The sequence below is a fragment of the Parus major genome, chromosome 1 (genome assembly GCF_001522545.3).
Source record: "Parus major isolate Abel chromosome 1, Parus_major1.1, whole genome shotgun sequence".
In the NCBI taxonomy this organism is placed as follows: Eukaryota; Metazoa; Chordata; class Aves; order Passeriformes; family Paridae; genus Parus; species Parus major.
In genome coordinates, this window is record NC_031768.1 from 87,589,298 (window position 1) to 87,612,779 (window position 23,482).

At 45.6% G+C, this 23,482-nt stretch overlaps 2 protein-coding genes and 1 long non-coding RNA gene across 6 annotated transcripts in view; 1 reads left to right on the plus strand and 2 right to left on the minus strand.

Moving 5' to 3' along the window:
* Positions 1 to 55: 55 nt before the first annotated feature.
* Positions 56 to 3,698, minus strand: LOC107203731 (C-type natriuretic peptide 2-like). The gene is made up of 2 exons (XM_015626104.2): positions 2,205 to 3,698; positions 56 to 810 (listed from the first exon to the last, which is right to left on the minus strand). The coding sequence occupies exons 1-2, from the start codon at positions 2,301 to 2,303 to the stop codon at positions 538 to 540; spliced, it is 372 nt and encodes a 123-aa protein (XP_015481590.1). The 5' UTR covers positions 2,304 to 3,698; the 3' UTR covers positions 56 to 537.
* On the plus strand, positions 3,697 to 22,170 carry LOC107203739. 2 transcript variants are annotated; one of them, XR_001521330.3, is made up of 3 exons: positions 3,697 to 5,678; positions 6,297 to 6,511; positions 21,864 to 22,170. It is a non-coding gene; the product is annotated as an uncharacterized LOC107203739 (long non-coding RNA). The 2 variants fall into 2 exon arrangements; XR_001521329.3 differs by lacking the exon at positions 21,864 to 22,170 and having other exon boundaries at positions 6,297 to 7,176.
* Positions 7,421 to 23,482, minus strand: part of NCAPD2 (non-SMC condensin I complex subunit D2) — a 24,535-nt gene continuing 8,473 nt past the window's right edge. For 2 of the 3 annotated variants that reach the window (XM_015625978.3, XM_015625970.3), the window contains exons 15-31: positions 22,438 to 22,612; positions 20,872 to 20,956; positions 20,603 to 20,736; positions 19,472 to 19,604; positions 17,855 to 17,939; positions 17,589 to 17,750; positions 17,136 to 17,350; positions 15,369 to 15,480; positions 14,944 to 15,067; positions 14,583 to 14,738; positions 14,200 to 14,377; positions 13,076 to 13,170; positions 10,597 to 10,677; positions 8,353 to 8,539; positions 8,001 to 8,127; positions 7,723 to 7,875; positions 7,421 to 7,558 (exon numbers count right to left, since the gene is read on the minus strand). In XM_015625978.3, coding sequence (XP_015481464.1) covers positions 7,476 to 7,558; positions 7,723 to 7,875; positions 8,001 to 8,127; positions 8,353 to 8,539; positions 10,597 to 10,677; positions 13,076 to 13,170; positions 14,200 to 14,377; positions 14,583 to 14,738; positions 14,944 to 15,067; positions 15,369 to 15,480; positions 17,136 to 17,350; positions 17,589 to 17,750; positions 17,855 to 17,939; positions 19,472 to 19,604; positions 20,603 to 20,736; positions 20,872 to 20,956; positions 22,438 to 22,612 — 2,285 coding nt within the window. In that variant the 3' untranslated portion in view covers positions 7,421 to 7,475. The remainder of the gene's footprint in view (positions 7,559 to 7,722; positions 7,876 to 8,000; positions 8,128 to 8,352; positions 8,540 to 10,596; positions 10,678 to 13,075; positions 13,171 to 14,199; positions 14,378 to 14,582; positions 14,739 to 14,943; positions 15,068 to 15,368; positions 15,481 to 17,135; positions 17,351 to 17,588; positions 17,751 to 17,854; positions 17,940 to 19,471; positions 19,605 to 20,602; positions 20,737 to 20,871; positions 20,957 to 22,437; positions 22,613 to 23,482) is intronic. The other variant, XM_019006555.2, reaches the window with a different exon arrangement.

Sequence of the window (23,482 nt, forward strand, 5' to 3'; positions counted from 1 at the left end):
GCCCGGCCCCCGGCCGGGGGCAGCCACCGCCGAGCGCGGACGCGGCAAATTAGTACAGCTTTTTTAATGAGCGAGTCCTCAGGCACGGGGAGCGGGGGTTCGGCGGCCGCGGCGGGCAGCTGCGGAGCCGGGCAGCTCCTGCTCGTACTGCCGCGCCGCTTCCTCGCTGCCGCAGCCTCCCTTTTCCGGGCCGGGAGCTTCTGGGCTTCGCGCAGCGGTGCGTCGTGCTGGTTCCCGAGCCGGTGCTGGTTCCCGAGGCTGGCTGCCCTCCGGCTGCGGAGAAGCGGGCCTGGTGAGCCGCCCAGCGGTGTCCCGCCCGCCTGCTCTCGCCCCGGCCGGCCCCAGCGCCGCGCCGGCAGCACGGGGCGGCCCCGGTCCCGGCCTTTTTCCCCGGCGGCTGGCAGGTGGTGGCCCCACAGCCTGCCCCGCTGCCCCATCCCTTCGCTGTCTGTGCGCTCAACTCTGCCCTGAACTTATTCCCTGCCCGCTTGCTCGAGCCCACACGCTTGGCTCCCTCACCTCGGAGGCCCTCCGAAGCTAACACCCCAAACCACTGAAGGTCCCGATTCGGTCCAGTTTCAGCCCGAAGCAACCCCTGGGCATGGCCTTCCAGGCCCAATCTCCAGGCAGTGCCCACTTGCGACTGGCGAGGTTCTTGCGCCAGAGGGATGGACGGGCAGCTCTAGCCCCAGATGGGAGGAAGGGGAGAGTGGAGGAGAGCAGCTGAGGACCAAAGCTGGATCCCTCCTTCGTGTCCTCTTCTGTCAGTGTGGACTCGGACTCCAGGGGCAGCAGTCGTGAAAGGAGCATCTGGGATAAACGGAGGAGAGTGGGGTGATGCCTGTGCTTCTGGTGATAAGTCTTGTACCCCCTGGTACCTCAGTTCCCATACGTCCTGAGGGCTCAGGCAGGACATTAAAGTGATGCCTGCTCACAGCACTGTGTCTGTGACATTGCATCCAGACACAGGGAAGGGCTTGACCAGCAGCTCCCACTGTCTGAAATGACTTTGCTGTCCAAAACAGCAGGCAGACAGCTGCTGTGAGCTCTGCCTGCGGGCAGACTGCCCTGCTCTTGTACAACCATACACACATCCTGCCTTGCCCCAGATTTGGAAGGTAACTGTCTTCAGTCCTTGCTCCTTTTGTGGATGCTGAGCATCTCTGTGTGCTCAGGCTGCTATGTACCATTTCATTTTTCCAGATGGCTGCTGGGAAGGATGGTCCTGCCTCAAAGACCTGCTGATAAAATGGGGGAGAGGCAGGAGCAGAGCAGGTGTGAGGAAGGGGGACTCCCCATCAGCTGGAAATCCTCTAGGTTAGCTGTGCTGACTGTAAACCCCCAGCACTGCTAGGAGACAAGGGTTAGGGGATGTGTTGGGTGCAGTGGAGGCATGGCATTGCTGCCCAGAGAAGCTGCCTGCGGGAGCCGTTCCACATCTGTCTCTCACATGGATGCTGAGCTAAGGCTGAGGATGCCTTTGTGCAGCTCTGTGTGGTAGCAAGTTAACTGAAGCAGACACAGGCATCCTCAGTGAGGAGTGAAAGTGGTGAGTCATAGCAGGATCAGTCTTGTGATTTTAGTTCATGTCCTGACTATTTCCCTGTGGCTTTCCCAGGGTGATGTAAAGGCAACCTGGGGCTCAGGTTAGGGTTTGGGTAAGAGCGAGCTGGCTAGATTTGAAAGCCAAAAATACTATTGCTGTAATTGCTGAGGATAAAAGATTTACTCAAGTGAAGAAGCCCTTAGCTGGCATCCTGACACGGCTCTTGGCCTTAAAGAGGGTCTTTAAGGGGAATAGAACTGAGCTTAGGAGCAAAACTCCTGGCCTAACAGGATGCATCTTTCCTCTGAAACATCTGAACTAGGCACTGAACATGAGAGACATGACTGTAATTATCTGGTGGCTGCTGACACAGAGTGGGCTTAGAAAGGACCAGGCTCTTCACTGGTAAAAGCTTTTGCAGAGCACTGAAAGCTTTTGTCTGTTTCCTATCTTGAAATGCTGGTGCTCCTTAGGGGCTGGCTTATAAAGCTAAAGTCACCCTAAAGCTGAGCCTGCTGAAGGGGAGAGTGCAACAAGAGTAGACAGCAGCCTCTTTGTAGTTGGAATTTGGGACCACCTCTCATTTGAGGTTCAAGCGCAACCTCCCCTCCTCCTCCCCTCCTGAAATCCACCTCAGGTCTCTCCCACTCCCTCCTACCTGTAGCCTCTGTCCTGGTAAGGACACAGTCTGAACGCTGGCAGAGAGCAGAACCAAGAAGAGGAAAAATGAGCAAGGCCACGACCGAAGCCCCAGCATCTTTAGCCCAGGGCTGGTGGGCGGCAAGACAGGACTCTCAGCATCCGTGTTGGATGTGGTCCCTAGCCCCTCTCTGCCTTTATAGCTTTGGTTCTGGCAGGCAACTGCCCCAACTCCCTGCTGAACCACCCCCTGGAGCTCCTTAACCTTTCAGCCCTTTTGTCCAGGGAGATATATTTCAGGGTGAGCTCAGCAAGACCCCTTCCTCTAAAGAAAAGGGACACAAAGGTGTTTACTGAGTGTCGGGGAAGACAAATGTGAGTTGAGCTGCTGCTGGCCAGAACCTGGAGGTGTCTGTCAGGGTCAGGGATGGGGTGACACTTTGAAACATTTCCCAAAAGGAGGATATTGAAGGCTGCATTGTGTAGGAGTATTGAACATACTCCTCATAGGCAGAGTGCTGTTAATGCTATTTCTCTAATCGGTGTGAGCATGAACTGCAGCTCAGCTAGAGGTAGGCACACTGCTGGCTGCACCAAACGGACACAAATTCAGCTTGACTGAAAACACAGGCTTTTGTTTTTAATATTTAGATCTTGGTGAGACAGTTGGGCTGGGAATGAAGAGCTCCTGCTGCAGAAGGTGGGTGAATTCCAGTACTGTACAGAATTTGTAGCAGTGACAGGAGCGTGGGTCTAGTACTATTTGGCGTATAATTTGCGGTCTGTCTGTCCCAAGTCACCATCTGGAGGACTGAGCTGAGTTTCCAGAGGAACCGTTACAGAAAAGAGCTTGTCAAGACTCAGCTTGCACTTTCTCAAGCTCAGGCACACAATGGGAGCAGGATAGCAAGGAGCAGATTCCTACCTCCTAAATCTTCCGGCCATTAGTTCCCCCCACTTTGTTTACCTCTTCCATTTTACTGTAGTTTCTCACCAGCTGAACAAGGCAATGAGGTCACTGTTTGGAGATCAGGGTGCAGAAGTCAGCCTGGGTGTGAAGACAGAAACTAATCAGCAAAGTTTGTCAGGGGAGAGGAAAGGGAGGACTGTACCCCAGTACAGGATTAGCAGTGGGTGTGCTGGGAAAGTTTAACAGCACCCCAAACTTCCCTTTGTTCAGTACTGTTGCACAAAACAGTTGGGTCAGAACTTGACAGAACATGTTCTGCTGCCTGCTTTTGTTTATTTTTTTCAAAGAAAGAAGAAAATTAGAAAAAACTCTTCTCCAGAGAGAACAAAAGTCACAGTTCAGATATTTGCTCTGTCTCTCCCTCCTTCCCTCCCTCCCTTTCTTCCTTCCAGACATTGCACTTGCAGATGCAGGTTTGTGGGTCCATTTCTTCTCTGCCCAAGGAGACAGAAATTTTTACAAACCTTTTGCATCCAGTCCACAAGAAGCAAGTATGGGCCTTCAGTCTGGAGTGCTGATGCCGGAAGCAGTGCTTTGCACAGCTGTGGACATCCAGTTTTGCTAGCTCCAGCTGATGGCTGCAGCCCACAGCTCGTGCTGTGTCCAGAGCAATGTGATGCTCTAGTGATCCTGTCTGGCATTCCTGTCACCCTGACGCCTGGGCCAGCACATGGAGGGCCTCCCAAGGCCACCTGGAGACATTTTGTGGGAAACAGGATTACTTTCATACCAACCTTTGAATCTACAAAGCACAGGGGACTGCTGGACAGTCACGGGACACGCACCCCACGTGGGCATTCAGATGGGGTGCCTGAAACAAACGAGGTATGGGATGTGTGCACATATCCCATGTCAGCCAGCCCCTCCTTGTGCTGGATGCAGTAGTGTAAGGGGCTGTGTGGTGTGAAAGTTTCAGAGGGATGGAAAAGAGAAGAAGGACAGGAGGTAAGCACATGCTCATGCTGCGTGCAAGGTGTCCCAGAGGATGCTGTTCTGTACTTCCCAGTCACATGTGGCCATCCAGAAAGAGCTGAGTCAGTGTGCTCGAGCACTCCTGCTGCCGGCAGGAGCAGCTCTGCTGGAACAGCACCGGTGACATGAGTCAGTCAGTCCTTTCCTGAGTGAAAGGTAAGTGCAAAAGCAACACGCTTTGGTTTTGATATGAAATGTAGCAGCAGTTTGATCTAGCATCACTTGAATGGGGTGGCCCCCATAGTGCAAGAAGAATGCCAGAAATGTGTTTGCAACTGCTCCAAAATTCCAGCCCACTTGCACAAAGACTGAGCCCTGAAGGGGCGGACAGGCTTTGAGATCTCAAATGACAAGTTCCCTCCTTGGGTTCAGCAAGAGCTGCGGCTGGCAAGAGGGAAAGAGCCATCACTCTCCCATATTAAGCAAGAAACTTCAGAGACTGCAGAAAAATTGCAAATTTTCTTGTAGATTCTTGTAAGTTCTTGAAAATCCAGCAATGCCTGGATAAAATGCAGGTGCTCGGTAACTCAGGTGCTGTGATATTGCAGCTGCTCCACGTCCCAGATCCTTGCTGGGACTGCAGTAAAACTGAATAGTAACTCTGACATGTCCTGGCAGTGACTGTGAAGTGAAAAGGCTTTGGCAGACAAGTCCTCGATTGCCCCAGTTTTCTCAGACTCAAATAGGTTATTGTCCTTCTTTCCTCTCTGATGCTAACAAGTTTCCCATATAAAAACCCTTCCCCCTTGGATGCTGGGGCACTGACTCCAGAGCTTGCAAGACCAGAAAAGTGGTCTGCTGCTGAATCACAGTCAGCCTTCTACAAACAGTTGCTTATATAGGAAAGGAGCAGGGTAAGTGGAGACTGGGAGATCTGGGAACTGGGCAAAGTACTGAGGGAACACCCCTTGGCCCAGGGTGATAGAAAGGGATGATAGTTGCTGCAAGCTCTAGAAGTGTACAATATTCACACTATTCCACCTTTTGTAGGATTTCAGAGCAACCATGATCAGAAGTCCCTAGAGAATGGAAACACTATTGATCCTGGCACTGAGGAGTCCCACTGCCTCAGAATACAAGGGAGTGGGATTACTCCTTCAGCAGTGATTTATGGTCATTGTGGCAGCCACCAAAATATATGTTTGTGAAGAACAGTAGGGCAGCAATTATCTACTTAAGGCAGTAGCCACTGTATAGCTGCCCAAACCCCTCTCAGGTTTTACCTCATCTTTCTTCAGGACTTCCTTTGTCCATAACACAGGACTCCTAATTCTTCCTGTATCAGGAGAGGACAGTGAGAAGCAGAGGATGCTCCACCTGAACAACCTGCAGAAGAGGACCAACCAGAGCTCTCACTCACTGACTTTTCACTCCCACTTTCCCAGGCAGCATAGTGCCTGGGACTGAGCAAAGGACAGACTGCAGAACAGTGAAGGAGCCAGCATGTCAGTCCAGTCACTGATTGCCAAACCCTCCTTCCAGGAAGATGACTGTGTGGATCTCCTGAAGGAAAAAGTTCAACCATTTGTAGTGGAAAAGTATGGCCTGAAGGTGAGCCAATGCTTAAGAGTTTTATGGCCACCTCACTTCCTCTATCTACTCATTCATATCTCCCCTCTACTGCAGCTTGGCAACATATTATCTCACATCTACACAAGACTTACTGCTTGTAAAACCTTGAGCTTGGGCAGACATCCATATATGCTGTCCTTTATTTATTCCTGTATGAGTGTCATACCCTGTGGGTGGTGAGGGAATCACGTATGGTGTGCATGACTCTGTGCTGTATTTACTGTCAATGCTGTAGCTGCTACCTTTGCCTCCTGGAGCCTTCACTGAATATTTTATCAGGAAGGAGGAATATTGCTGTAGCTTTCTGATCTTTGTCTTTCACATGATTGTCCTGTGGCTACTGGCATGCTCTGGAGTTGGAGCATATCTGTATTGGTATTTGGCTATTAGGCTGGTGGTAAGTGGGCAGGTATTTTCACTGACGCATGGGACTCAAGGGGGTGTTTATAAATACACCTGTCACCCCGTCATTTCCCCCTCTACTTGTTTCTGGAAGCATTTAACATGATTATGTCCATTCAGGTATCAGCATGAAAAACCATATGCTCAGGTTAGCACAAAGCTATGCACTTCCTAATGATTTGGTTTTTTTAATAGGGATCAAAATAAGCTACAGCAGCTACTTCTGCAGCCAGAGCAGAAGGGAACTGAGCAGCATGTTCTACTTGCCGGGTGTACCCAGGGTGACCATAACTGTGGGAAAGTTGTCTCAGAGACAGAGACTACAGATCTGCAGAAGGACTGGAGAAGAGGACCACCCTTCCCATTCCTGCCCAGCTAGTGACTAGTCTGCTTTCTAGGCAGCTGACAAGGTAAGAGGAAATAATTCTGTAGTAAGAGCTTTGGGACAAATGCCAACTTGCCTCTAGACAGAAGGTTAAAGGTTATTTATGTGATTAACACAAAATCTTATTTGGGGCACTTCATGTTCACAGGGCAGTTTAAGGAGTGCCAGGACTGACTTGAAAACTGATGTGGCATTTGTGAAAGGAAAAAAAAATCTAAGTGCCAATTTTACTTGAAACATAATTGGATTTGCAGCAAATACATTCCAGACAGCAGTAAGACAATCAAGGCTATCAGTATACTTAGTAACTTATCAAATTAGCATTATTACAAGTTACTTCTTGTTTTGTTTTTTTAGCTTTTAAAAGATTTTTTTTCCTATGGACTTTCCTTCCTATTGATTATTGAAGTGCTCTAGTCTAAGTTAGCCTCTCTCTCTCTCTTCTCCTAACACCCCACTCCTCGAACACTTCTTTGATAAGATATGCACAAGAAAAAGATCCAGGTACCTTCCCCTCAAAACCCTGCTTGGCTTTACAGGACAAGAGCGGCAAAAAGGATGAAATATAAAAGGGCCTAAACCCAGTACAACTGCATTGGTCCCGTGTTAAAAGCTGAATAGTGTAGTATAAAGCACATATAAAATGAGAAAGGAATGAGTGTTTTGTACTCTGTGGGTAGTTCGCGGTCTTCTTAAGAAAGACTTTCTTCCAAAGATTTTTCTTTTTTTTTTTAATTTTAATAAGAGCAGCTTATTCTCATCTGCAAAGCCAGGGCAAAATCAGTCCAAGTGGCAACTATGTTCATCATCACTTCTTTTCTTTGTGGAGATATCAGAAGAAAGGGTTGGAATTACTTTAGCCTGGTGTTAATGTCCATTTTGTCCTCATTTGAAGCACTGCTGTATTGTGGGCCAGTTCAGACAAGAGAAGGCGACTGTTGCATAAAGGGAGTTTTATTTTTAGTTAAAGGCAGTGGCAGATGGTTCCCTCAGCGCAGCCGTCGGGCTGAAGATCTGGTGATGGGAGTTGTTTTGGTGGGGGTTTCTTCCTCTCTCAATTGCGCCAATAGCTCTAAAGAGAGTAAAATGTGTCAGTAATGAGCACTTCACTGCCTTGAGCAGAGAAATCTACAGGCAACCTCCACAGTGGTCTGAAGCCCATGACCAAAGGGACATCCCTGTTGGGCCAAATCTGTAGTCCTTCCCCTGTTTGAGAACAGGTATGCAGTGCCTTACCATCCTCAGAATTGTTCTCCTCATCACTGGAGAAGGTAATGATGTTCTTTTTGCGTGGATGGCGCTTTTGGGCACGCTTTCGGAGGGTGCGGGATGGGGGTGTGACAAAATCGTCATCCGTGTTGGCTGGGCTCAGCGGCTGGCGGCGTGAACCTGTCAAGAAAAAGGGAAAAGAAATAGAGAAAGGCAACAAACTTCTGTCTGTAAGGACAAGGAAGAGTCCTTAGGTGCTTCTGCTGGACTGCAGGAAGGTAGGAATCTCACAAAAAGGAACGTACTTCCTATTGGTTTCCGCTTGGCTGGCACTGGCATTGGAGTCTGACTACCATCCTGGCATGTCTCTGTTGAGTCCAGTCCTCGGTTATGGGAGGCAGACAGCTTCTGCTCCAGCTCTTCAGCTAGAGCCTGATGGAGATGTAAAACAGCAGTGGAGGGGGGAAAAATTAAGAGAGATGAGGGGAGAGAAGTATTACATCCATAGCAGAATTGCCATCAAGTTAAATAAATAAACTGATAAATTGTTAGGGGTGAGGAATAGTCTGCTGTAAATGAAAAACTGCATGGGTTCCCAGTCATTGTATGTAAAAAGCAATTGTTTTTCTGGCCTGGACCCTTGTCCCACACCCTTACTTTAGTCTCAGGTTTGATGCCTGCTCTGCGGAATCGAGCCAGCACAGTTTGGAAGCAATTGTAGACAGCTGGATCTTGGAGCTTGTCTGCAAAGCAGTCATAGTTATCCTGCAGCTTGTGAAGGCCCCGTTCCGAGACTGGAAGCAGAGCAAGGCAGTGGGACAGATCCCGATATTGACGCTCAGTCCTGGGAAAGAAAAAGATCACCATTAGCTTCTACAAAAAGGGGTGTGTGAGGATGAGCACATGTCACCCAGAACTACCTGCATTTCCTGCATGTGCCCTGCAGACCTGTGAGATTTGGGTTGTTTTGTTACAGGTCAGCGGCAGGGTGCTGTGCCATACCACACACAACAACCACTCTATTCCACAACACTTAGTGCCTGTCAGGGAAACACTGCTAAAGAATACAGTCACTTGTTTGAAAAGTGTCAGAAGTTATTGCTGACCAGGAGGACAAGACTCAGTGAGGTCAGGACTCCTCTTGAAGGGCCTTATTTCAACCACATAACAACCCCCCAGCTGCTCATTTTTGCATGTTTGAGATGATCTCAAGCAGAAGCTGTATTTGATGTTCTCTCTCCCCTTCCTGGTTAGTTACATAAAGAAGGTCATATTCATTAAGTTATAAAGTCAACAAATAACAAATGCTGTATCAGAGAAGAACTACATTCAAATTCCAGCAAAAGTTACTGGAATAAAACCAAAGGGAAAGAAAAACAAAAGCACAAACTAACATGACTAATGTAGATCACTGTGATGGAATGGGAGGGGAAAAGCAAGGCCAAAGCCCCTGTTTTTAATATATGCAGAGTGAGGGCCTCAAGTCTGTCCAGCACATGCTGTCTCAGGATGCTCTGCTCAAACCCAGACAGATGGAGAACAAAGCTGCAGCATCCAGGTGTTTCCACTTTTACAGTCTGAATGACACCTGGCAAGTTGCTGTGTTTAGAACTCCAGAGATGCTGAGGAGGTTGATGGTGGCTGCAAAATCTCTTCTGGCAAGCTCCTGTTTTAGCCTGGAGTGAGAATCTTGCTCTAGCAGTACCACTAGTGTGCACCAAGCCGATCACCTTTGTGCAACAGAAATATCAGGACATTCTACTAAAGGTGAGACACAACTTACACACAGATGGTTATTTACAAATGTGGTGTGAAGAGCTCATCAGTGCTCCTGGGACGCAATTTTGGAGAGAGGGACCACTCTCCACTCCTGCTCGTTAGACAAAATCCAAATATTTTGGGAAATATGCAACTCCCTGAGGCAGCTGAGCAGGTCACATGCCCAGGCACTGTGCACAAATGGCCAAGATAAGCAGACAGCTTAAACCTCAAGGGCAAAGCCACGACAGTGGTGAAGGAAAACCACAGGAATGGAGGAAACCAGGGTACACCAAAGGCAGTGGAAGTTAAAATGAAGATATCTCACTGGAAGTACATGACAGGGAAGAAGATAAATTTCTGTTAGTATTCTTCTTGGAAGGAAACAAAAAGTGTACGCCTGGGTCAGTGAAATTATAGTTTGGGGAATGGGGGAAAAGCAGCTAAAAAACCCCAAAACCCAGAAAGCAAAATGATAGCCCAGATTCACAGCATGGATCCTGCACTCTATACTCTGTAATCAGCAATGCACAAGCAAGGCATGCACATCTTGGAGATGGAGCAGAGCAAAAGCCAAAGTGTATAGTGGTACAAGCACTTAGGTAAAATAATAATAATAAAAAACCAAAACAGAGTTCCAGGCATCAACTTGGTACTGAGCAGCCCATGCACACAGAACAAAGGCAGGCCTATATCAGCAGGATAGTTGAGATCACCCCAGACAGGACTGCTGGAGGGATCCCAGCTTCTCAGCTGAACACACTAATTTCCTAGCTGAGCTGCAAGGGAATAGCCCATGGAGGAGGATCACAAAGGTGTAAAATCCACTTGTGGCATGTCTCCTTGCTCAGCTATAATGCAGATCTAGACTATCACAAAACTTTTTCCTTAAAAAAAAGAAGGAAGGGGGGGTCAATTGCTGCACAGTAAAACCAGAAACCTTAATTTACAAGTATTCATATATTTTTAGCAGAAGGTAGTTAAAAAAAAAGGGGGACTTAAACCAAGTGATATTGCATTTGTCACTTTGGCACATGAAGAATATAATGGGAACCTTTTACAACCACCATATACAAGCTCATTTCTTCTGAAAAATCCCAAGAAGCAGAAGCACTTGGCAGGAAAATCAGGATTGCAACCCACCTGGCAGTCCGGAATCTCTGACAAAGTTTCTCCACCAAGCTCTCTGTTTGTTTGTCTTTTGTAATATATGAGAAGAGATGTCTGCAAGGGAAAAAAAAAAAAAAAAAAAGCGCAAAATATTAGAGCCCACAGAGGAATCCCTATTTCAGGGGGGTGAAAAGGCAGCAGTGCTGACTTATTATCTGCTCCTTCCATCCAGTTTTAAGAGCATGCAGCTCCTCCAGACAATCTCTTCACTTCACAAGTTGCGCTGACAGACTAGTTGTGTGCACCAAGCAAACCTTGAGGGGAGCACTGTGGCATGTGGTATTTTCTCCCCTCAGAACCATGCTTGTGACTTTTTCACTACTGATTTGCTGGAAGTGTGGTGTTGAATTTTGGATCAATGCAAAAGTGAGCACTACTTTGCACTAAAACAGGAACAAAGCTTAACAGAACTTAAATGCTAACCTGATCCATTTTTCCTTAGCTTCTTGAGGAACAGGGACACCTGGACTTTAGCACAGTTAGGCACTTGTGCATTTTGCACTATGTCCTCTTAGAAATCACTGAATAACTTTATTTATTAAGAAGGTCCTGCTGCTCTCTCTTTTTCTTGTACCAACATTTCTGTCAACTTAAGCTCAGTCAGGTTGCCACTGGCCTTGATATAATTGTTCTAAAACACTTCCTTGTTCTGTTTTTGTTATGTCTACAACCACCACACCGAGTTGCTTTTCTAAAATACATAACAGACACAGCATTCTCAAGAGTCCTCCCTTTGCATTTGCTCCAGCATCAATTCATCTTTGAGTGACCACAACAGTAGCAGCAGTTCAGGCAAGGTCTCACCAGCACTGCCAATGCTTCCCTCTACCAGAAAAAACTGGGCCACTAAAGCAGAAAGTGGCATGCACCTTTAACTTTAGCCAGAAGATGTTAAACAACTTCTAAGCATTCAATCTTATACTTTATTCTGCTAGTTTTCATCTCATCTTACTGTAGCTCTCTCACTCTCCAAAGTTAGTCCTTTAACAGTGATGGTCCCCGCACTACCCTTTTTTACACCTCCCCATTCTCCAGTTTGGTAAGTATCCCTGGAGCATAAGGCACTGCTTCATTCTTAGCCTGTGCTTTTGTCCACCATGATTTCCAAGTTAAACCTGATCCTCTCCACAATGTAAGCATTTAATATAATGCTGTGTGGGAAAATAGTTCAGTTTCAACTACTAATTCCCTTCTTTCCCTTTTTAGAGGATATGTGGTGTGTTAACTGATGATCAGGTCTTTAAAATTAATTTTCTTTACACCAATTTGATACCTGTCTACATTGTTATATCAATACCACCTCTTATTTGCCAGACACCTCCAGTTCTCTCCAGGTATGTTATTGGAAGTCAAAAGTCCATCTTATACCTGTCTTAACCCCACCAATCACACTTTAATGCAATTACTACACTTACTATGCTCCATGTCTCTGGCAACACCTCTAGTTTGATATTAATTAAAAACAGTACTGAAAATTCCAAAATTATTTGGAATTTTTCTACATGCTGCCTCTTGTCTTCCTGTGATGGTTTGCTTCACTTCAGACATTAACCTCCACTTCTACATGTGCTGTCAGGAGCCACAAGCACTAATTCCCAGTATTTCACATTACCCTCCTTAATTAAAGCTGAAGCAAAAATCCATCTACTTTTGCCACCATAAATTAATTTTAGTCTCAATTACCCTCACTAATAGACCTTTCCTGTGTCTTGTAATTCCTACCTGTGCAAAATCCTGTCCCTCTTTCTACATGCACTGGATTCTCATAGATAGAAAGACTAATTGAAAATTCACAGGAGATTTTATCGTTCTTCAGCAACAGCAATACTTTTGTCTAACACCCCCCTCTATAATCCATACAGATTCAAACAACTCAGAAAAAACCCTCATGTGATTAAAACATTATTAGTACTGTCTATGAGCAACCAATAACCTCAGATTGAAATACTCTAATATCTCTACACTCCAGTCAAGCTTGCTTGAAAAAAACCTGAAACCAAATAACAACAAAAAGGTCCCACAAAACAAACCACCAGAAAGCCATCCCAGACCCAAACCTGTTACTGCAATTACAGCTTCACTAAAACTGCTTACAAAACTCCAGTAGCCACCAAAATTACAAAGGCAGCAGTCTTTAAAACCTGTTGTGTTTTCATAATGTTGCATATCCATGTTCCCATGCGTAAAACCAACTATTTTCCTTTTCTAGAGGGAAAGTAATTTTGAGTTAGTGGTAACTCTTTGTAGAGTCTCTCCTCACTGCCAACCATGTGGTTTTAAAATCAATTCCCCTCAGTGTGACTCCATTTACAGTACAGACTGAAAAAGTCTAATCAAAGAGAACTGAAAAAGCATTTTGTACATGTCAGTGTAGTTTTTCTTCCTTTGACATGGCATTCCCTTTGCATAAACATAGTCCTGGCAATAAGAGATTTATTTAACCTCAGAATACCTCATAATAGTGTGGAAGGATTCCTCCTCTATGCCACTGTTAGGATCTGAGAGATGACTGATGATGTCTGGAAGCAGGTTATAGACAGCATTACCCTGTGCAGAACATAAGTTTTTACATGAGATACAGAATTATAAAAGATGATTTGAGCCAAGCCAAATAAACTGCCCACTTAAAACGACCTCCTTTCTCTCCACCCCAAATCTGCTGACTGAAAGTATCATGTGTTTCAAACAAGATGTTCACAGCCATATAAACCTATCCAGGACCGTTTGGCTGGGGGGAAAAAACTCAGCCAACCAACAAGTCGAACACTGCTCCCCTGCTCTGCTCTTTGGCAGTCTTGGATACAGTTTCTTTGCCTTCCAACCTTGTCACAACCCAACAAAAAAAAGCTTCCTGATAAAGGAAACTGCCCTTCAGTTCATGGAACTGCTTCCCACCTTGCCTGAAAAGTTTCAATCCACATTCTCTTTCCTACTGTTTTTCCACAGCTTTGTGATAAACACTGCAGAGATAGGAAGTCAGTGCAGTCAGGTGGGCAGCTCTGCTTTAGCAAAGCAAAGCGAGACAGAAAAGCCCTGGTGTCACTGCAGCCTCTCAGGCAGTAAATCTCAAACACTGAAGTGCCCATGTGAGGCTGCACATGGAATGAACAGTATACTGAGGGTAACACTGCTCCTGTTCTTACCTGCTTGGGCAGAAACTGCTACAGTTTAAGTACCTCAGTGTCCCACAGCCAAGAACAACTCAGAAAGGTTCCAGAGAAGGTGCATTGCCTGAGCCATAAGGTCAGGGAATTCTGCTGTAAGGCCTAAAGGTGAGCTACAGAAAACCCTTCCTATCCCTGTGCCGGGCATACCCAAGAAAACAAAGGGAACATGCAGTGGTTTGGAGCCTGCCTTCCAGTGTGAATGGATGAGGTCAAATTCAGCAACATCAGGCAGGGATGAAGCAAAACTTGTATTGCAAAATTTCTTTTAACCACCCTTATTTAGTCCACAAAGAGACAGACCAATGGCTCTACACCATTAACACACCTTCTCCAGGACTCATGTAATTGATCCAGCCTCCAACAGCCCTTCCCTGCTCTTGTGAAATAAGGTCCCTGAGCATCCACTTGCCTTGTTGGCGAGTTCACTGAAGAAGTTCTGAGCCACTCCCTTGATTTCTTCCTCTGGGTCTATGAGCAGAGTTGCCATTTCACTCACTTGGCCCTTCACCTTTACCATGTCTTTGAGGATGAGGTGAGTCATCACCAGCCCAGCTGTCTTCCTCACACTTGGGCAGGGGTCCCGCAACCTGACAGGAGCAAACAGTTACTGCAGAAAGCAGCAAGGGAGCGTCTCTGAGTTATTGGTACTTGTGACAACCCAAAGCTCTGTCTCCCTGCACCAGCATCTTCAAATTTGCTTTCTTGGGTCATTCTCACCTTCTGGAAACCCAGTGTCACCCTTCTATAGGGTTTTTGTCACATGTCCTCTCCCAGCAATGAGCGTGGCATTACCTGGCATAGAGATGCGATGTCCAAGGCTCCACCTGGTTGGGGAAGCGGATGGCTAGATCTCCTGCTGCAATAATGAGGTTGGACCTCACATCAGGCAGGGTGGACTTCTCCATCATCGTGAACAGCAGACGCAAGTGGGAGTCACAGAACTCAGAGCTAACAAGACAGGGTACAGGAAAGAAGGGATAGATAACAAAATTCCATCTCTCAGAGAGCAGAGAAAAAAAACAGTTAAAAAAAAAGCGCAATCTATGAACACTCTTTTGTGTTTGTTCTTTCCTTGGGAAAGGAATTGCAGCATTTGCTTGTGCTTTAGTACTGGGAAGACAGGGAAAAGAACTCTGGCAGGGCTCAGCAGTACCTGATCATGCAGAGTTTGCCAAGAGTGAGGGCTGTGGCAGCTGACAGTGCCGAGTCACTGTAGAGTCCAGGGTTGTTGCAGATCTTCAGCACCAGTGGGACAAAGGCGGAGAACAGGTGCTTCCCTGGAGAGTGGGATAAAGACAGTGAGCATGAGAGCACTGTTTGTGCATCCTGCTCTAATAAAAATTATCCCAGAGCTACTGCAAACTACAGTTACCAGTAGACTCACTTTCACCACTGAACAGCCACCTCCAGAAAGGCAGAACCAAGAAACAGACGGCCTACATGGAAGCTGACACCATGGAAAATGACAGTGTTTCCTTCCAAAGGAAACAGCCTTCTTCCTTCAGGACCTGTTACCCACTGTACCTGCTCTTTCACACAGGCAGACAGCCAGGATTCCTCGGTGGCAGCCACACTTACCGTCTAGAAGTTCTGTCTCACAAATACTGCGGATGAGCTCGGCCTCGGTGTCATCAGCTGTGGCTCCCACAAGGCCCAGCTCCTCCTCCATAGTGGTCTCGTTCCCTGTGCTCTGTGCAGAGAGGATAGTGTAAGAAAGATGTCAGGCAACAGTAACCTCTTTCTTCACATGGTTCTCTTCTCTCAGGTGTGAGGTATATTGCATCTTACCAGCTGCACAACTAAAGTGCAGAACAGAGTGTAATAACCCACTTTCCCCAAAGAACTGAATGAAGCTGTGAAGGGTAGTCTGGGATTTGCCAGTCCACATGCTACAGAACACCAATCCCAGGACCACAGTTAGGTTTGAAGGGACTGCAGTGAGTCATCCAGCCTTCCTGCTCCAGCAGGGTCTTCCTAGAGAACACATTCCACAGGATTGTGTCCAGATGGTTCTTGAGTATCTCAAGTGAGGGAAACTCCACAACCTGTCTGGGCAACCTGTTCTAGTGCTTGGCCACCCCCACAGTAAAGAAGTTCATCCTCATATTCAGGTGGAACTTCCTGTGCAGCAGTTTCTGCCCATTGCCTCATGTCCTAGTGCTTGGCACCACCAAGAACAGTCTGGCTCCATCATCCTGGCACCCCCTTTTCAAATATTTACAGACATTGATGAGGTCCCCTTTCAGTCTTGGGGCTTACAAGAGGCCCGGCTCCCTCAGACTTTCCTTCTGAGAGAGATACTCCAGTCCCTTAATCATCTTCATTGCTTTCCACTGGACCTGGTCCAGGATCTCCATGTCTGTCTTGTAATGAGGTGCCCAGAACGTAAAGGAAGCTTAAACTACTGACACTACCAAGATAAAACAGACCTAGGAGACATCCAGCATCAGTATGTGAGACCTACACAGTTTAAGGGGCATTCAAATACTAATAGCAAGAAGCTCAAAGCAGCCTTTGAATTGCTGGTTTTGTAAGCAAGACGATGGGAAACCTTACAGCAAATAAAATGCAACACAAGGGAAGAAAGGGCATTGGGCATTGCAAAGGGGACCAAATCTGTATCCACTGCTACTTTTTTTAAAATCTGATAATAACCTCCTCCTGTGTGGAAAATGGTAGCAATACTGATAAGCAGGTGGATAAAGGAATGAACTAAAAGTTCTCTGTAGACTTAGCAGCATAAGCATCTAATAGAGACTGGATACCTAGAGGGACACAACATTATTCTTACCCAGGAAAGTCAGCCTCATTACACTCTGAAAAACATTCCTAGGCAGACCTAACCAAACAGGGCATTTGTAGCATCCAAATCACATTAGAAAGACTACTGTTAAACTTTGATCATTACTACCTAACAGAGGATAGGACTCTCAAATCTTCTGGACTGGGATTCTAGGAAGCCTTTTTTCAGAACTCAGGGCACAAATGGATGTTCTTCACCACTACTGCATCAGTTGCAAAAGATTGCACTGATAAGAAAGAAGGTGATGAGTGAAAGGGGAATGTTTGGCTAAAGCAAGAGGATAAACATGGCCAGGACATCATCTTTCACTCCCTCCCCTCTGCCTCTTCAAAACTCAAGACCAGTGTGGGAGTTTTAGTGAATAGGGTCTTTCAAGGACCTCAGTGCTCCCTGTCAATCCTGACCAGTATGTGTCTGTTTTTATTCCTGAAGCACACATCGCCCTGCACCTCATGCAACCTCAGGATTGCATCCTCAAGAAGTTTGCTGTAGCTGGGACACTAGAAGAGCTGCCTATAGGAAAAAAACCCCTTGGTTCTAACCTGGGCTCTCTGCTTCTTTATGCTTGTGTCAGATTGCTTCTTGGTCTTCTCCTCTTTGAGGACGCGGCGTCTGCGTAGCTCTGTACTCACGGACACTTCCAAATATGCTACCTGCTGCAGTGCCACCTGTCCCACAAGGGATACCAGGTGCAGCAGCAGGAATGTGGGGAGACTGCCAGCACCATCAGAGACTCCGCACGGAGCATCCCCTGCATCTAAAGGAGAGAAATGACCACAGTTCATGTTGATCTAGACCTCTTCCCCACTAGTTAGTGCCAAGTCTCACTGTATAACCCATCTTCACACTCCACAGACTCCTTCACAGCACTCATGCCCTCCTGTGTCAACACTTCCACCAGCCCCTCAGCTCTGTCCTCCTGCAGTACTCAAGGCCACCCAAAGCAGCTCTGGAAACCATAGGTACAGATTTCCTTCATCAGCTTTTTTCCTCACCAGCTTTCTGCTCATCAGCATCCTGCAGCTTCTCCAGAGCTTGCTGACTGCACACATGCAGGATGTCAGCACAGATCTCCTCTGCCCCTTCTGCCAGCTGGTAGATGAGTGTTACAGCTGCCTCCATGAAGGGGATCCAGTGAGTGCTTGGCTGGGCAAAGCCTGATGAAAAGAGGGAGCAATGTACCCACACGTACCAATGATAACACAGGTGGTCTTGCAGCCCAACCCCACCTCCTCCAAACCTCCTGCTGGCCTGGGCTCACCTTTACTCACAGTCTCACTCAGGGAACCAAAGAGCATGTGGTTCTGTGGCAGTCGAAAAGGGGCACTGCTCTTCTCCAGTGCTGGCTGCAGAAACAGCAGGTGAGTTACTTCCATGGGAGCAGCACATAAGATCCCCCCACGCCCTTCCCAGTACTTCACCTTCCTGTGTGCACAGTGTTAATCAAATCTATGCCAGGGACATGCAGCACTGCTCTGCAGCTAAACATGCAGCAGGGACATTGCTGTCACTTGTGACAGCACAGTGACTACACTGGGTGGATTTAAAGCTTGGCCAAATGATGAACCCAGGCCAACCCAGGCAGTTCCGCCACCTCACCTTAAACCAAAATAATTCTTCTGAAATGTCAAAAGGACTAATTTAAAATCTGATACTATTTACTCACTCTCTGCAATAAATGAAAAGGGAAACCTCTGGAGCATCTAAGAGTCATCAACAGTAAGTCAACTTGCCTTCTGGTTCTCCAGAACCAGATGGGTTTGTTTAAAAGCAAAATACCATCAGTGGAAATAACACAGGATAGGTCTGGATCCAAGACCACCTCCCGCTTAGGTTATTGCACACATTCTGTATCAGTCACATAATCTTTTAGGTTAGGAATAAGATAACCTAGAGAACTACTAAACCAAGTATGACAATACCTGAGGTGTCCCACCACACCTGTGTCTGCCTGATGGATATTTACTTGAACAAAACAGAATTTACTTGAGGATTTAACAGCTTTCAGTAGCTAGGAACAAGAATTCCTGATTCACCACAATCTTGTTCTCTGTACTGAACTTCTGGTTGGGAGGAGGGGTGGGGGGAGAAGAGCTACTGACAGTCAGACAGTCAAATATTTTCAGTTTATCCCTTTTCATATACAAGCATAAATGCAGACTTAAGTTAACTAAAAATTGAATTATAGCCATCTTTAGAACATTTAAGAATGTTGTGATACACATTAACTCATGAAGTTCATGTAGCAACATCCCCTGTGGAAGGGGCTGTCACAAAATGATACTGCTCTGTGAAGGAGGACTGCCTTTGTGATAGAACTCCTGAACCAAAATGCCCCAAATGACTGAGTCAAAAAACCAGATTTTTTTTCCAAATGCATTAAAAAAAAAAAAAAAGTGTAAATTGTTTCCCAGGGAAAGAAGCCATTATCATGTTGTTCTAAGTACAACATGGACAGGTTTGAAAACCTTTCATGTTTTATATTCTGCTGTACAGCTGACAACTCCTGAATATCAATTAATAGGGAAGGCAAAAGAATCACACCACCAGAAAACATCAGTAGAGTAAAGGGCTTCATGGTTGAGAAAACACAAATCAGTTTAGAATTGGGAGTCTGAAGAAGAGAATTGAAAGGAAAACATATTTTCTTGTGCACTGAACTCTTTACTAATTGAATTCAGCCTGTTGCCTAATGAAAATTCTTTTATTACATGTTCACTGATGTGTGCTAAGCTTTCCAGACAGTGCTGCTAAATGGACTCAACCTACTTAATCTCAAAATCTGTAAAAAATTAATTACCTCTCTCTTCCTCCACACAAACAATTTTCCCCCTTTCTTTGTTTCTGGATGACCTCAAGAACAAACTCAGAGCCTTACCTTAGGGTTACTGGCAAGCTTGGAAATAACATAGCATACTTCTTGAGGCAGCCTATAATCTTCACATGCCTTCTCAGACAGCCCCACTGTCACCAGAATGTCCAGGTTGCTACCTATGATCTCTGGCTTCCCTCTGTGGAATGGAAGGGATGGGGACATCACATGAGGTGCTGCTGAAAGTTTACAGAAGCATGGATAACCAAGAGAAATACTCCTTGTGCCTTGTGGAAGGGAGTGGTTTGAATAAGAAGGGAAAAAATAAAACCCATCCAAATGACTTGAGATACAGCTAGAGGAGCAGCAAGCAATATTCCACAGAAGCCAGTGTAATCCACTCTCCACTAGGAGATGAGTTTCTCCAAAGTGATCAACAGTGGGCACAGCCTCTTTGTAAAGAAAGAAGATTCTTGACTCTTCTTTCCTATCAGAAAGGACAAAAACTTACAGGGGTTAAGAAAAACAAAAACGTTGGAAAGTAAGAAAGAGTCCAGGAGCTCAGGACTTGTGACATATACCATTCCTTCCCCTACTGTGGGAAACAAATCAAACCAAACCAACATTATCCAAAAAAAGCCAATCCCTAATCCACACCCACCCATTCCCCTTTCTGCCTGTGAAAGAACTTTAGGATCACCATTATGCAGGCCTGTTCCTAACATAGGAAGGATTGAAGTAAGAACAGCAAGAAGAGCAGGTAAGCTGAATGCCAAAGGGTTACTGGGCTGATGAACTGAGGAAGTGAAAACCTTTTAGTGCAGATATTTATTTTTTTTGCCCCCAGAAAGCGAAACATTCATTTTTCTTCATGCTAAAGGCTCCAGACATCTCTACTCAGCAGCTTCTCACTGTTCTTATCCAAACACAGACAAAGCTGCAGAGTTGTGACATCTAAGCTCTGGGAAGGATGGGCATTCACACAAGGAAAATAATCTCATCATAATCCTTCAGAGGCCACGCTGGTGGGATCTAGCCCAACTACGTTTAGTTCCAGGCTTCATTACCCAATGATAGGTTTCTATTTTTGAAGCTACAGCCAGAGAGTCAGCTGATGCAGCACCCACAGTTCTTCAATAAAAATTGACTCCCTGTACATCCTTCCACTCATAAGCTTCGACCTGGCCCCAGGCTCACCGTGCCATCATCCCCAGCAGCATCACAGCAGCGCGGCGTTCGAGCGACGAGCACGGAGATTTTTCTGTGAATCGCTCCCAAAGCAGCTGGGTCACAGCAGGCTTTATTTCGTCTTTCTGCACAAACTCTGAGATCTGCAAAAGGAATTCAATTAAAAAATTAGAGAGAGGCAAAGGAGAATGAACTTCAAAGTAAAGATATAATCTGCAACGACTACCATTTTAATAAAAGAGATACACAATCCAAACCCAGGCAAGGCAAATACTCACTATTTCCTCTAAGCACTGTATTGTTCCCAGTGACGCATCCACCATGATGAGAGAGAGAGAATGCACCAGGGCCTGTGCTTTTGCCCTTTGAAATGAGAAAAATAACAATAAAAAAAATAAAAGGTAAAGAAAAAGCAATTACTGCCCTACTGAAAGAGCTGAAAACATCTGTTGGATAAAAAGGTGATCCACAAGATCTGGAAAACTCCCACAACAAGCTTGAGTTCTCAAAGTCACCGAACTCAAGTGCCAATGACCATGATGTGGGCTTAAAAGTCCACTGCCTTGCACACTGGTGCTCCTTCTGGTGCTCAAAGATCTAATCAGAGGCACTAAGTAGCCAGTTTAATCTCAACCACCAGTCACAGTAAAATTCCCTAGAAACTGAAAATCTCTCTATGAACAAATGAGGATGGAGCACAAACTGTAGAAATGCTGTCTCCAGGCAATATTATCAGGAAGGAATAAGAAGCAGCAGGTGATCTTTACTGCCCTAATGGTACAAATGAAGGTGAGTTATGGTGCATCTCATCAGGGATCACACTTATTGCACTAGTATCCAAGAGAATTTACAAGTAAAGCACTAAAAAGGGGCAAGTGCCACAGCAGAGAAGAGACACAGCTCTTCTCCAGTATGGTAGAAGCAAGTTGGCATGTGGTAGCCAGCTCCCACCACCAAATTCTCAAGAAGGATAAGTGACAAAGACCCTTTAATATCCTCCCATCTAAGACATGTAGAAATCATTAGAAAAATATTTAAGATTGGTCTGACTGAAATATAAATAGGAATACATGTGAAAGCACCCAAATAAGAGCTTATAGTATAGTGTGAAGGATAAAGAAATGGGGAATGTGTTGTGTAGATCAGAAGTAGAATGCCTACACGTGACCAAGGCCACAGTATGTATGACTTGTCAGCAAAAAAAACCTGAGCTTTGGTAACAGAAATATAGTTTCAACTTTAGACCACACTGCTTCTCTTATTATCCCAGCAGGATGAACAACTACAGTTATAAGAAACTCAAAAGGGGACAACTGACATTGGCTAACAACTTTGCCCACAAAGAGTGAAGTATATAAGACTCCTGGACATGGGATGACTCCATATCAACAGTTGACTCGTAATGGGCTGAAATTCGCTACTGCAAATCAAAAACCTTGCTGGCAAGAGAAACATTCATAGTTAACATGTCTTGTTCCCTATCAGATAGGGACCCTACCCAGACTATTTAGGCAATGTTTTTTATGAAAATTTATGAGAACAATAAATATTAGTGCCTGACATCAGTTTAACTTCAAGTAATTCTCAGCATCTGCTTCACAGGGTCTCAGAGTTTTGCTGCATGAATTTCCTACACATGAGCTCTATGACAAACCAAGAGCAGAAACTCAGCTCTCAGGTCCTGCAGGAAGACTGGGATACTCAGATAATTACCTTACATTTCAGCTCAGCATGAAGCATGGCAACTCTCAGTTCTTTTCCTGTCCATACCCCATTTCCAACAGCAGAAAGGGGATGGGGGGAGGGAAAGGAAAAAAAAGCAATCTGATTAGGAAGATCCATACCTCTCTGAATCCTCACTGGGGCTCAGGTAGAGCTGTCTGTAGGCATTCAGCACGGCCTCCTTAATTCCAGGCTCCTTTGACCATATGAGGGGCAGCATCCTGCGGACTCCAAGCAGTGCCTGGGGCACACCAAACTGTGAGACTGTCACGAAGAACTCAATGGCTTCCTGCACCACTGCAAAGAGAACAGTTGTGATAGTGCAGTTCTTCCCCAGTTCCATTAGAGAGGCCATTAAAATAAATTCATAGGAGAACTTGTCTCACAGCAAGCTCTACAATCATCTAGAGATCACTGCTACTGTCTGCAGAGGGCTTGAGTCAGAATGGGATCACTAGTACAAAGATGTAGATGTCCCAGAAAAGAGACACAAATTAACAATATTACACCTAAATCCAATGGGATATGGTTATGGGAAGAGCACAGAGACTTTGAGAAAGAACAAAATTCTCTTCTGGCAAACAGTACCTTTGGGAAAAAAGATCTCATAGTCATAGCAGACAGCTGAAGGTGAGCCCTAGTGCAATGCTATAGCTAGAGGAACTAAGCTATTTAATGTACAAATGGGGTAAGGAATACTGTGTTTGGTTCCAGCATCATTACTCCTGAAATACTCTGCCCAGTCTTCTCATAAGACAAAAAACACAAACCCTATTAAAAAAATAGACAGCATCACAAGACATCCACAGCAGTGATCAGAGGAGTTATACAATAAACAGTTCATAGAGTCTGACCTCTGGTTAAAAGCTTTCACCAGTACAAGCCCTTAAAAATCAGAATTAAGCTCATCTAACAGGTGAGCTGGTATGCTTTCCCTGCCCCTAGTCATACCAAAATACATAAATTTACAACAGAAAAAAAAAAAATAATTAAATCTTCAAATATTAAATCTTCAATTAAAAGAAGGCTAAATCTGAGCACACACATCCCTTAGCACCAGTCCCTTACCCAGCAGCATACTCTCTCCAAAAGGAGACAATGTCTCAAAATACCTTAGCTCTTCAGACACTGAATTTGCCTTCCTTATACTACAGCACAGGACAACGG